Here is a 13,487-nt window from a genome sequence, read left to right as displayed (position 1 = left end):
GAGAAATATCAAATAAACAAAACTAGGAATGTTGTTTTTTTGAGTAAGTTGTGCATGGACAATGAAGATGAAGTAGGTCAGGAATACAACCAAGTAGCTGATGACATTGCTTTTGGTGATGAAGGTGAGAATAAACTTGATGTGAGGTACATTGTATCTTTAATAAGAAAATCCCATGGAAAAAACAGAAACCAATATTAGGAATGAGATTTGAGAATCCAAAAAAGTTGAAGCATATGTTATGTAACTATGTAGTTGCTAGTGGATATCAATTACGCTTCAAGAAAAATGATACCAAAAAACTGCTAGTATTATGTTGTGATGGAGCTTGTTCGTTTAGACTTTGGGCATCATGGATGGGTGATGAACAATCTTTCCAGATTAAATCATTGAAGCCTAATCACAATTGTGCTAGGAATTTAAAGATAGGTTTAATTGTAAATTATTCCTAGATTGGAAGTCATTTCACTAAGAAAATTATGCATAGGCACAAATTGAGTCATAGACAACTTAGACTTGAGGTTATGACAAATTTTAGAATAGATGTTACTGTTGGGCAATGCAGGAGGGCAAAGAAATATGCTTTGAGCATAATTAAAGGAGATATTAAGGAACACTATGCAGGATTGTGGTCCTATGGTGAGGAAATATGAAGATTAAACAATGGTTCCAATGTGAAAATGGATACTAATCTAATGCCAGATGACAAAAACTACTTCAGTAAATTCTACGTTTTGTTTTATTGGAATGAAAATATTGGATGGATGGTTGCAGAAGAGTAACAGGTTGAGATGGATGCTTCCTCAAAGGAATTTGTAAAGGGGAATTGCTTGCTGCTGTGGGGAGGGATGCCAACAACCATATTTTTCCTATTAAATGGTGTGTTGTAAATGTAAAAAACTAGAAGTGGTTTTTGGACTAACTTATTGATGATCTTGACCTAGTCAGAGGAAATGGCTTGACACTGATGTCTGACCAACACAATGTACTTTGTTTGTTTTCATGTTATTAACTTTTTGTGTGCCATGATGTTAGTTTTTTATTTGTATTGTAGGGACTAATAGAGGTTGTTAAGGATCTACTGCCTCATGTTGAGCACAGGCAATGTGCAAGACACATCTTTTCCAACTTCAGGAAAAGGTATCCTGGAGCCCACTTTGAGAACATGTTATGGGCTGCAAGTAAAGCAACAATAGAAGCTGCATTTCAATAAAAAAAATGAAGAAATTCAATTGTTAAGCTAGGATATACCTATTTGATGGATAAGGATCCTAAAACTTGGTCAAGGTTACATTATGAATTAGGTAGATGTTGTGACTCGATAGAGAATGGACAGTCTGAAAGTTTCAATTCTATAATAGTAGATGCTATGAAAAAGCCTATCATAACAATGTTGGAAGAAATTAGGCTTTACATGATGGAGAGGATGTACATAATGAGAGAAAAGGAGATGACATGGGAAGATAACCAAGTTTGTCCTGCTATAAGGTTGTTGTTAAATGACTCGAAGAAACATCAAAGGTATTGGCAAGTGTATGCAAGTGGTCTTAATCAATTTGAAGTAAGTAGCGGTGTAGAGTGTTTTATAGTAGACTTTGAAAGGAAAACTTGTTCTTGTAGATTATGGCAAATTAATGGATATGGTTGTGTACATTTAGTAGCTGCCATATGTTACCTAAACAGGAATGTAGAGTCATACGTAGACCACACGTCCAGTGGTGCAATGTACAAGAAGACATATAACTACATCATAACAGGCATGAATGGGAGTTTTATGTGGCCTGAGACAACATACATTCCACCTTTGCCACCCAAAGATAAAAGAATGCCTGGTAGACCAACTGAAAAAAGAAGAAGGGATGCATCAGAAAGGGTTTCTCAAACACAAATTGTGTAGATCTTGAAAGAGAATCAAGTGTAGTGTATGCAAAGAGAGTGGGCATAAAAAGGCCACATGTAAGAAAGTGAGTGAGGGCACATCTGGAAAAATCAAACTTAATGTTAGAAGGAGTAATAGGGTAAATGACAAAATCTAGCATTGAACCTTGTTTTTTAGCCTTCTATTATTAATTAGGTTACATTACAACATGTGACAACACGAAATTTCCATTCTGTACAAACCATATCAAGTCAATAGAAGTTAGAACACTTACAGTTAAGTTCCAGACTCTTGAGTATAAGTTTGACAGTTCTTCAGGATTTACACTTAAGGAGATATCAGGAGAGTGGATGCACTAGGGTTTTGTGCAACACGGTTATTCCAAAACTCTGTGATATTAGAGTTCATTACGGGAATAAAATATTTTCTGCCAAAAATCCCAGGACTATATATAGAAATCTGAACCATATTCAGTCATTAGTTACAATTCCAACTAGAGAAAAGCCAAATTCTCTCTCACGGATCTTCGGGTTATCATCCCAAATCGTGAGTACTTCTATCTAGTTGTAATATATAGCTTAGATTGTTCCTAATAACATCAAAATCGGATAAAAACCCCAAGATTTGAGAGTTTACCGCCCAAGAACACTTGGAGAGTAAACTCTTTTATAAGGGACAAAGTGTGCCCAATGACCTTCCAAACCTTGGAAATGAACCTTGAGACTACCCATGACATGTTCAGACCACAAAACCATTAAGATGCAAAGGTTGAAAGTGAGTTCACGGCCAAGGAGGTTCTTGGGCCGTGAACTCCATTTTTTGGTGCCAAAATGCCCCAAATGCCTTCATTGAACCAAGAGACTAGCATATCACATTACCTTGATGTGTCTAGGACCCAAAACAATCAAAATACCGACACCCATAGGTGTTCACGACCAAAAACACATGACCAAATGGTACATGGGCCGAAAACTCAAGTTAGGGGTGTTTTGATGCCACAAACACTTCCTAATGTAACAACGCAAATTTTCCAAATAAATTTTTCATTTTAAATAAAGTGAGTTCATTCAACCAATAATATTTATTTCATGTTTCAAAACAAATACATATGTAAAATCCCCAAGATCTCAAATAGCAGCAGTGTGTATGCATCATGCCGGCGCCTTCCCACGGTCCTCGCTAGTACCTGAAACACATACATAACAACTTGTAAGCATAAATGCTTAGTGAGTTCCCCAGTATACCACTTACACATATACGCCTTTCCAGGCCCGGACCTTCCGGTCCACAGTACAATGCCTTCCGGCCCATATGATAATCGCCTTCCGACCCATAAGATAATCGCCTTCCGGCCCATAAGATAATTGCCTTCCGGCCCATAAGATAATTGCCTTCCGGCCCATAAACATATATAACACATAATACATTTACTCTAACACATATATCACATATATCATATATCATACCTGACCTTCCTGTCACATAATACATTGCCTTCCGGCCCATAGAAACATACATAGCATGCATAGCAACTATTCCTTTCAATTATAGCACATATAAAACACATAACATGTCCGACCTTCCGGTCACACAGTCAAACCCTTCCGGGTACAGTATAGTGAGAAGACTCACCTCGTGGTAATGTAAGCTATCAACTCTTGAAACTACTCGCACTCGATCTGCCGATCTGCAGACTCCCTATAATACCATATACCCTTATTAATAATCTTATCATTCAAGACAACTGACCCTAAGAATTTACATGCAGGTCAACTCTGGTCAACGGTCAACTTGACCGGACTCGTCGAGTGCAAAGGCGACTCGGCGAGTCTAGACGTCCTCCCCAAATTTCCCTGTTGTTCCCCTTCTACTCGTCGAGTATCCCTCTTGACTCGACGAGGTCCTCGTGGAAGAATCGTGGGGCCACCCCGACTCCACTCGCCGAGTCTGAAGAACAACTCGGCGAGTCCCAGTGAATCTTCAAGCTACTCGTCGAGTCTGCTCATCCGACTCGGCGAGTCCATGCCATGCAGTCGATCAACTGCTTCCTGAAACACGTATGGTCCCGAAATACACACTCATGGGACTATCTGGACCTCTAAACATCCTATTACTGGGGTATAAACACTTGGGTAACAACATAATAATCCCTCTAATCATCAAATGGGTTCTATAAACCCTAACTTCATATACACATCAATCACAGAAGAACGAAATCCGAGATATTACCTGATTGATGCACTTTCTGTGTCCCCAATCCTCAGAACGTGATTCTCTTGCTGTTCCTTTAGCTAAACCTTCCTCTTCCTTGCACACAACTCTTCCAAACCCAACAATGGTCTTCAATCCTTGTTCCAGACGCACACAATCGTTCTAGGGTTCTTCTCAGTAAGCAAAAACGAACAATGACGGCCTAAGAGGCGTTATAAACGATCCAAAACCAAATGGCTAGGGTTTCTGCTGAACAGCGTCGACTCGCCGAGTCCCTAATGCACTCGTCGAGTCCAGTCGCGAATCTGCGACCAAGTCTGTGGTCCTACTCGGCGAGTCAGGCACCAACTCGCCGAGTCCCTTCCTAAAATGTCCCCAAAAATAGTTTTAAAACAATACCTGAAATTCCGGGCTGTTACACCTAAGGCTTAGGATTGAATTTAGACATGTAACCAAATGAGTTTAGGACTAGAAAACACCATTAGAACACCAAGAGTAAGGTGTTCACAGCCCAAGAAGTTCCAGGGGCGTGAACTCCAAACAATAGTGCCAAATGGTGCTATAAACTCTTCTAAAGCCTTATATACTAGCATAGTTTGGTTCCTAGTTAAATTAGTGACTTGAAAACACCACAAACACCCTCCCAAGGGAGATTACGGTTGTAATCTCCATGGTATTTGGTCCATGGGACGTGAACTCCTCAAAGGAGTTAAAAAGGAAGCCCTAAAACTTGTTTAAGCCTAAAAGCACTTCACCACTTAAGTTGTAAGAGCTTTGATCTTCATTTAGAGCCCCAATAGAGAGTTTACGGCCAGGAGTTTACTCCCCTGGGCCGTAAACTCCAACACACATGGTCTCTTGACCATAAACTTCCGTATGAGGTCTTGCACTCCTTTGTTGCAACCCATTAGCCTCCTAGCACTTGACCAAAGTGTTTTCCTCACATTAGGATGTTTATACATGTTTAATTAGTGTTATAATCACTAATTGTTTATATACATATGTCTTCATATGTAATTAAGACCATTGTGTGTGTCTAAAGTCTTCACTTGACACCTAGCAGTCCTACCTCTTCAGTTCATCTGTATCACCCACAACAGGTGAGTTCATAACCCTTAATCAATGTTTTAACTATTTTTAAATGTTTTATGGGGGGGGGGGGGATACAAGTAGAATTATGCTAGTTACTATATCAATCACATGTGATTAGTAAGTAGCATTCAAATGATTGGCTACTCATTAGCCGTTTTACCAAACAGTTTTCCTTCAAGTGTTTTTCATAAACACTTTATATGTTTAAAACTCCCTATTAAACTGTACATTTTACTCTGTATGTTTCATTTCAAACTCATTTACAATTGTGTTTCAAACAAATGTTTCCTCATACTTAAACTTTTTTTTATCAAACCCATGCTTCCAACCCGTTTTATAGATTGACATCAAGTCGATCTTTTCTTAGATATTAATTTTGTTCAAAGGTTTTACAAAACTTATTTTATGTTTTTATATTATAAATTGCATGCCTATATATGTATTGTTATATAAGAAATGTTTAAAAGACTTAGGAAGTCTATCCACCCTATTTCCTTTTCGCGCTTGAGATGTGGTCTGGTGGGATATCGGGTATCCGTCCGAAGGTTGTTTAAATATTAGTTATATATTATATGTACATATATAGTCATAAAGGTTCTTCCAATTCAGTTCAATACCCTTGGGTAGCAAGGGTACACATCCATGTTCATACGTACCAGTTACATTACTAGTAAGCTACCATACGGGTAGTTTAGGAAGATATAATGTAACGCCCGTAGATCCGGGCTAGTCAATTTAGAGGCAATAGGGGTCGAAAATGACTTTTCAACAAAATATTATTAAGAATAAATAATCTCAACCAAGTTTTAGTATATGTTACAAGGTTTCCGTACATATAAAGAGCGTCGAAATCCGAGTTATAACGAAGAAGTTATGGCCTGTCGAAGTTTTACGGCAAAACCGGCACGACACCGGGAGACGTAAATAGTGAATTTATGATAGAGCTTCTTTTAGCCTTAGTAATCTAAATGAAAGTCGTAGAATATGTTAACCTGAGAGCGTCCATAAAAAGAACGCCCAAATCTGACTTCTTATGAGGAAGTTATGATTTTTCGAAGTTTCAGCTTAGATGTGTACATCCGAAGTTCGAGTATTAGATCGAGCGGTTTTTAGCCGACACAACCTAAACGAGAATAGAAGATCCCGTTATTAGTAGCGTAACGATAAAAAGACAGACGAAAATGGACATCGGATAAAGAAGTTATGAGATTTTAACGGATCAATCCTGTCCCGGCCTGTTAAAAATATAACTTTAAAAATAAAGTCAAAACGAAAGTTGTAGAGTACGTCTACACCTACGCGTGGATATAAATAACGTCAAAAATAGAGTTCGTATGAACGAGTTACAAGTTATAATAGCATATTTACGTATTAAAATAAAGTATAAATCATATATACGTACACATATATATACATATGTATATATCATTAGAAAGTTATCGACGATGCGGTCATTATAAGACTAATGTTGAGTTCTTTCGACATTAGTTTAGTGCAAATATTGTTAAATCTATTTAAAAGAGTATTATAAAGGGGTGTTTAGTTGTTTATATAACTATAAGGTCATTAAGTAATTATGGAGGGTAGTTTTTGTAAATTCAATTACTATAAATAAGAGGCTTAGGCTCTCATATTTCTTGCACCATTCTCTTGATTCAAGAGTCTTTCTCTCCTTATCCCCCGAGCATTTCGGTCCCTCGTGATTCGACTTCTCTTTCTGTAAGGTGAGCGCTGAAGCGCTGCACGAATCTTTCTTAGAAAGATTCAACGACGAAGTTCTGCCCCTACAGAGCCCGACTCCTAGCTAAAATCCCCTTGTAAGTAAGTTATGCTTGCCCTATTTTAAATATAGTTTATATTTAAAATTAGTATTGTTATTATAAATTTATAATAAATATTTGAGTTATTATTATGACTTATATAAGTGTCGTTATAATATCTTTTTAACTACTCGCGGTACGGGGAATCTGGTTTAAAGGGCCGCATAGGGTTGTTGGATTTCAGAAGTGCTATACGCCAAAATGGTCATGCCCTCCGGTGTTTTATGTCTGGCCCCTGTCTGTACATAGTGGTTGGAAAGTATTGTTTAAACGCTTATATAATAATAATAATAATAATAATAATAATAATAATAATAATAATAATAATAATAAAACTAATAATTAGTCACGGTAATATTAGACTAAAATCTAGTGATGATAATACTAGGTTTCGTCGAACGAAATTATTTTAAAGTAAACGAAGCGTTGTCTGAGTACCGAGTCACCACCTTCTCAAGTGAGTGCATAGTTACTTTCATCTTACACATAGATATGAAGTATTTTAAATAAATTACGTGCTATGTGTGCATACTATCTGTATACTTGTTATCTGTGCTGGATGAACGATTTTATACAAGTTTTTCATGATTTAAACTGAATATGTATTTTATATCTACAAAATGTGTTGGGTAGAACATGTGTAGATGAAATAGTTTCTGTGTGACAAAAATAAAATGATGAAGATGTAATATAGAACATTAGGTAAGGGTGAGAGGTAAACCATGAGAGAAGCCTTTTTCCCAATTGATGGCCCCGTCATCCAGCAGAGTAGGGATGACAACCACAGACTATTCTAGACAGTCCAGTGGACACTAGCAGGCTCGCAACCTGTAGGTGTTTTGAACTGTGTATTCACCAGGTGTACTCTAAAAACCCATCGACATGTATTACGAGTAGAGTCTCGGAAACGATACCGTCGATCAACGAGATAAAACCCATTGACCTGTATTGCGAGAGGAGTCTCGAAAACGATATTGTCAATAAACGAGATAAACCTTGGGAACTATGGATTTAGTGCCCGTTGAGTAAACCTTGGCAACGATGGATTTCGTACCTCTTCCTTAGGATAACCCTTAGGAATAAATAAATGAGGAATAACTGAATTCTTAGAGTAGAATAAAGAAGAGAATGGGAATGGGTAATTGGGTTGATTGCTTAAATATTTAAACATAATAATTTATATCATTGTGGGTTGAAAACCCTATGTACTTACTAGGTTTCCCAACCTGACCCACTCAGTTTATTTACATCACATGTATTGATATGAAGTCACACAGAGAGATTAAAGAGATGTAGATCACTAGTGTAAATAAATGTAAGTTCCGTTTATGCTTATGTTTCTGTATTGATGATGAAAACTCAAACGTTTTAACATAAATAAAAATACGTTTCTTCGAAAATGTTTTGATAACGTGTTTATCGTATTTTTCTGGGAACAAATTCCTCAACATTTTTATGAAAAAAAGTACTCTGATTTTTATAAAGCATAAACAAAATCGGTCTTTTCTGGCTGTGACATCCCCAAAATCTTGGCCAGAAAAGACCGATTTCATTTATGCTTTTTAAAATAATTTTCAGAGTAAATCCTTTTAATTTTAAAAGAGATGCGGAATTTGTTCCCAAAAACAAAACATGATAAAATAGATATTTATCAAAACATTTCATAAAGAAATATGATTTCATTTTATAATCAAAAGATGGGATGTCATGTTCCGATACAGATCATAAAGCATAAACGATAGCATTACAAGTCATTCAACAAATATATACATATACAGACTTGTAAACAAAACAACTTGATGTTCGCCCATCTTAAGCTCTTGCGCCACTTCCTGTAAAATAAATCAACTGAGTGGGTCAGGCTTGGGAGCCTGGTGAGCATATAGGATTTTCAACCCACAATAATTATATTTAATTTCAACAATCAACAATAAACCCGATTATCCATTCCCGTTATCCTCACCTTACGTTCCTAAAAATAACGTCTATTATAAGGAACGTATTTCAGGATTTTTCATCGGGACGGATATCACTGCAGAGGGGCTTCCTCAACAATAAGTGTCCTAAAGGCAACCATGTGGGGGATAGAGTACACCGGTGAACACGTCGTTCACAACACCTACAGGTAATGAGCCTGCTAGTGTTCCACAGGACAGTCTAGAATAGTCTGTGGTCGTCATCCATACTCTGCTGAATGACTAGAATAACACCAATAACACCGAGGCCTCTCATCTGTTTATTACACACCAATTATCTACCCATGTTCTACCCAACCTATTAGTAGATAAAAATATACATTTTTATACATAGTTTAAAAACCTATATAACATGCTTTAAGAAATACATATTCCACATAACAGATGAGGCATACACACATAACACGTATTTCATAGAGAATACATCATATCTATAAGATAGAAGAGAGTGAATATACACTCACACGTATAACAACCAAGTATATACACATAACACGTATTTTATAGGAAATACTTCATAATATTGCGTTGGAATGAAAATAACTACACACTCACTTGATCAAAAGATGATCGGGCAGCACTACGGCTTGCAGAAGAGGTGTTTCTCCGTAGATCTGGAAGATCTTCACAAAACCGGGCTCCTCGCGGGCAGCGTTTCGGCTCGGGAATAACGCTCTTCGGGATCCTCGAGGCTTCGGATCTTACTTCGGGGCTCGGGAATATTACCGGGGCTTTGGGGTATAAACGGCACGCAAATCGAGGCAAAACTTAGAGAGAGGGAAGAGTTTAAACAAGAGAAAATGGCTGAATTCAAGTTCTATTTATAGGCTGCTGGGTCTGGGATTACGCGGGGCGTACTCGGGTTACGCGGGGCGTACTTTGACGTCACTGCGTGCGTCGACTGGTGGCACTCGAGTATTGGTCAGACAAGTTGCATCCGACTGAGTACGCGGGGCGTACACAAATTACGCGGGGCGTAATTGACTTGTCAAACTTCTAAATTGCGTAACTTTCGCATACGAGCTCCGTTTTCGACGTTCTTTATATCCACGCGAAGGTCGGACCATACTCTACAACTTTCATTTAGACTCTGTCAGCTAATTTTGACTTTTATTTTTATTATTTATTTTTAGAAGGCCGGGACAGAAAAACTTCGTTATAAATTCATAACTTCTTCGTCTGACGTCCGTTCTCGCCTAACTTGTCATCGTTTCGCTACTAACAACGAGATCTTCGTTTCTCATTTAGATTGTTTCGGCTAAAAACCGCTCGATCTCAAATCAAGTATTCGGGCTGCATACTGCCACGTCGAAACTTCAGAAAATCATAACTTCCTCATACGAAGTCAGATTTGGGCGTTCCTTTTATGCACGCTCTCGGTTTAACGAAATCTACGACTTTCGTTTAGATCGCTAAGGCTAAATATCGCTCTATCTTAAATTCATATTTTACGTCACTCGGTGTCGTGTCGGTTCTGTCGCGAAACTTCGACAGGTCATAACTTCTTCGTTATAACTCGGATTTTGGCATTCCTTATATCTCCGGAATCCTTGTTTCGACCACTACAACTTTATGCAAAGATGTCGGGCTTATCTCACACTTTAATTTTGACGCTTATTTTATTCTTAATTCATTAAATTATAAAAATTAAGAAAATACACACCTAAATCACATAATTCAAATAATTCACAAATATTACATTCTTATTATTTCAAGTTGAGTTACAAGGTTAACCTAGACTATTACATTGCTAAAAATGGCAAGCCTAGAAACACGGGCGTTACAATTCTCTCCACCTTAGAATGATTCCGTCCCCGGAATCACACACCAGCAAACAAATGCGGATAGCGACTCATCATGTCACTCTCCGTCTCCCAGGTGAGATTTGGCCCATTCGTGTGTTTCCATCGGACAAGCACTAACTCCACCATCTTACGTCGCAATTTCTTAGTCTTTCGGTCAACAATTGCCTCCGGTTCCTCAATCAACCTTTTGTTCTCATCGATCCTCAACTCTGAAAGTGGAATTATGTCGGGAACTTCTCCCGTGAACTTCCTCAAATAACACACATGGAAAGTGTTATGAATTCCATTCAGTTCTTCTGGTAGTTCGAGCTTGTAAGCTTGGTTCCCAATCCTCTGAAGAACTTTAAACGGTCCAATAAACCTTGGACTTAACTTTCCCCTTTTTCCAAATCTTATAAGTCCCTTCCACGATGAGACTTTAAGCAAAACCGAATCTCCAACTTCAAAAGTCATCGGTCTTCGCTTTTTGTCAGCATAACTCTTTTGACGATCCTGAGCTGCTAACATTCTCTCCCTAATTATTTTCAAATTTTCAGCAGTTTGATGGACTATCTCCGGCCCCATAAACTGCTTTTCCCCAGCCTCAAGCCAACAAGACGGCGTACGACACTTCTGTCCATACAAAGCTTGATAAGGTGCCATCTTTATGCTCGAGTGAAAACTATTATTATAGGAAAATTCTACCAAAGGTAAATGTTCATCCCAATTACCTAGGAATTCCAAGGTACATGCTCTTAACATATCTTCAAGTGTTTGTATCGTCCGTTCGCTCTGACCATCAGTCTGCGGATGGTAAGCTGTACTTAAACACAACTTGGTACCCAATTCCTCTTGTAGACTTTTCCAAAATCGTGAGGTGAAACGGCTATCACGATCCGACACAATCGTTATCGGAACACCGTGAAGCCTCACAATTTCCTTCACGTAAGAATTCGCAAGCTTTTCCATAGACCATTTCTCATTGGCTGCTATGAAATGCGCACTCTTAGTGAATCGATCGACGACCACCCAAATCATGTCGTGACCATTCTTTATTCTGGGCAGTTTAGTGACAAAATCCATAGTAATGTCTTCCCACTTACCCATAGGCACAGGCAATGGTTCTAAACTCCCGTACGGTTTCTGATGTTGTGCCTTGACTCTTGCACAAGTCACACACTCGGCCACATACTTCGCAATGTCGAGCTTCATCGTCGGCCACCAATAATAGGGTTTCAGGTCCCTATACATTTTAGTGCTACCGGGATGAATTGAGTACATGGTCTTGTGAGCTTCTTCCATCAGAAGATCTCTGACTCCTCCTGTCTTAGGTATCCAAATCCGATCTTGGAACACCTTCAGTCCGTGACTGTTTACACCGAACACCAACGTTTTGCCCAAACGTTCCTCCTTTCGGTCATTCTTCTCCGAAGCTTCTTCTTGAGCTTTCTTTATACTTTCCAAAATAGTCGAGACAACTTCAATTCTCAACGCTCTTGGCCTTCTCCTTTCAAGATTGACTTTCCGACTGAGAGCATCAGCGACAACATTGGCTTTACCGGGGTGGTAAAGTATCTCACAGTCGTAGTCTTTAAGTAGTTCCATCCAGCGTCGTTGCCTCATATTCAATTCTTTCTGACTAAAGAGATATTGGAGACTCTTATGATCAGTGAAAAGTTTGCACTTCGTGCCATAGAGGTAATGCCTCCATATTTTTAAAGCGAAAACTACCGCTGCCAACTCCAAATCATGAGTCGGGTAGTTCTTTTCATGCTCTTTCAGCTGTCAAGATGCATACGCGATCACCTTATCTCTTTGGGTCAAAACACAACCCAATCCAACACCAGATGCATCGCTATAAACAGCGAAGTCTTCAACTCCATCGGGTAGAGAAAGTATCGGTGCCTCGCATAGTTTCTTCTTTAGCTTCTCGAATGCTTCTTTATGCTTATCACTCCAAGCATAAGTAGCTCCTTTGTGGGTCAAAGCTGTTAATGGACTAGCAATCGAAGAAAAGCCTTGGATAAACCTTCGGTAATATCCGGCTAATCCTAAAAAGCTTCGAATCTCCGTGGGACTTTTTGGTTGTTCCCACTTCATTACAGCTTCAATCTTTGCTGGATCAACCATTATACCTTCTTGGTTGACCACGTGACCCAAGAATTGGACTTCTCGAATCCAAAAATCACATTTAGAGAACTTCGCATACAGCTTCTCCTTCTTCAAGACTTCCAAAACTTCTCGCAAGTGTCTGCCATGCTCCTCTTGGCTTTTTGAATAAATCAGAATGTCATCTATGAACACTATCACAGATTTATCAAGGAACGGGTTACAAACTCTGTTCATTAAATCCATGAATGCTGCGGGAGCATTGGTTAGTCCAAACGACATAACCAAAAACTCATAGTGTCCATATCGGGTTCTGAATGCAGTCTTCTCTATATCCTGCTCTCTTACTTTTAGCTGATGATATCCTGACCTCAAGTCGATCTTTGAGAAATAACTTGAACCTTGTAGCTGATCGAATAGGTCATCAATCCTCGGCAACGGATATCTATTATTTATTGTTGCTTTATTCAGCTCTCGATAATCAATGCACATCCTCATGCTTCCATCTTTCTTCTTTACGAATAACACCGGAGCTCCCCAGGGTGATGAACTAGGTCTAATGAAACCTTTGTCCAATAACTCCTGATGTTGCATCATTAGCTCCTTCATCTCCGTC

The 13,487-nt window shown here is 38.6% G+C and overlaps 1 protein-coding gene across 1 annotated transcript; it reads left to right on the top strand.

Moving 5' to 3' along the window:
* The first annotated feature begins 1,390 nt into the window (after positions 1-1,390).
* Positions 1,391-1,897, top strand: LOC145014752 (uncharacterized). Its single transcript, XM_078973192.1, has one exon. It carries the CDS (start codon positions 1,391-1,393, stop codon positions 1,895-1,897), a length of 507 nt encoding a protein of 168 aa, XP_078829318.1.
* The last annotated feature ends 11,590 nt before the right edge of the window (positions 1,898-13,487 follow it).

Source organism: Lactuca saligna, chromosome 9 (assembly GCF_052625555.1).
Source record: "Lactuca saligna cultivar CGN05327 chromosome 9, ASM5262555v1, whole genome shotgun sequence".
Classification (NCBI taxonomy): domain Eukaryota; kingdom Viridiplantae; phylum Streptophyta; class Magnoliopsida; order Asterales; family Asteraceae; genus Lactuca; species Lactuca saligna.
Note: the sequence above shows the minus strand (reverse complement) of the source record. Positions and strands in the feature narration are given on the sequence as shown.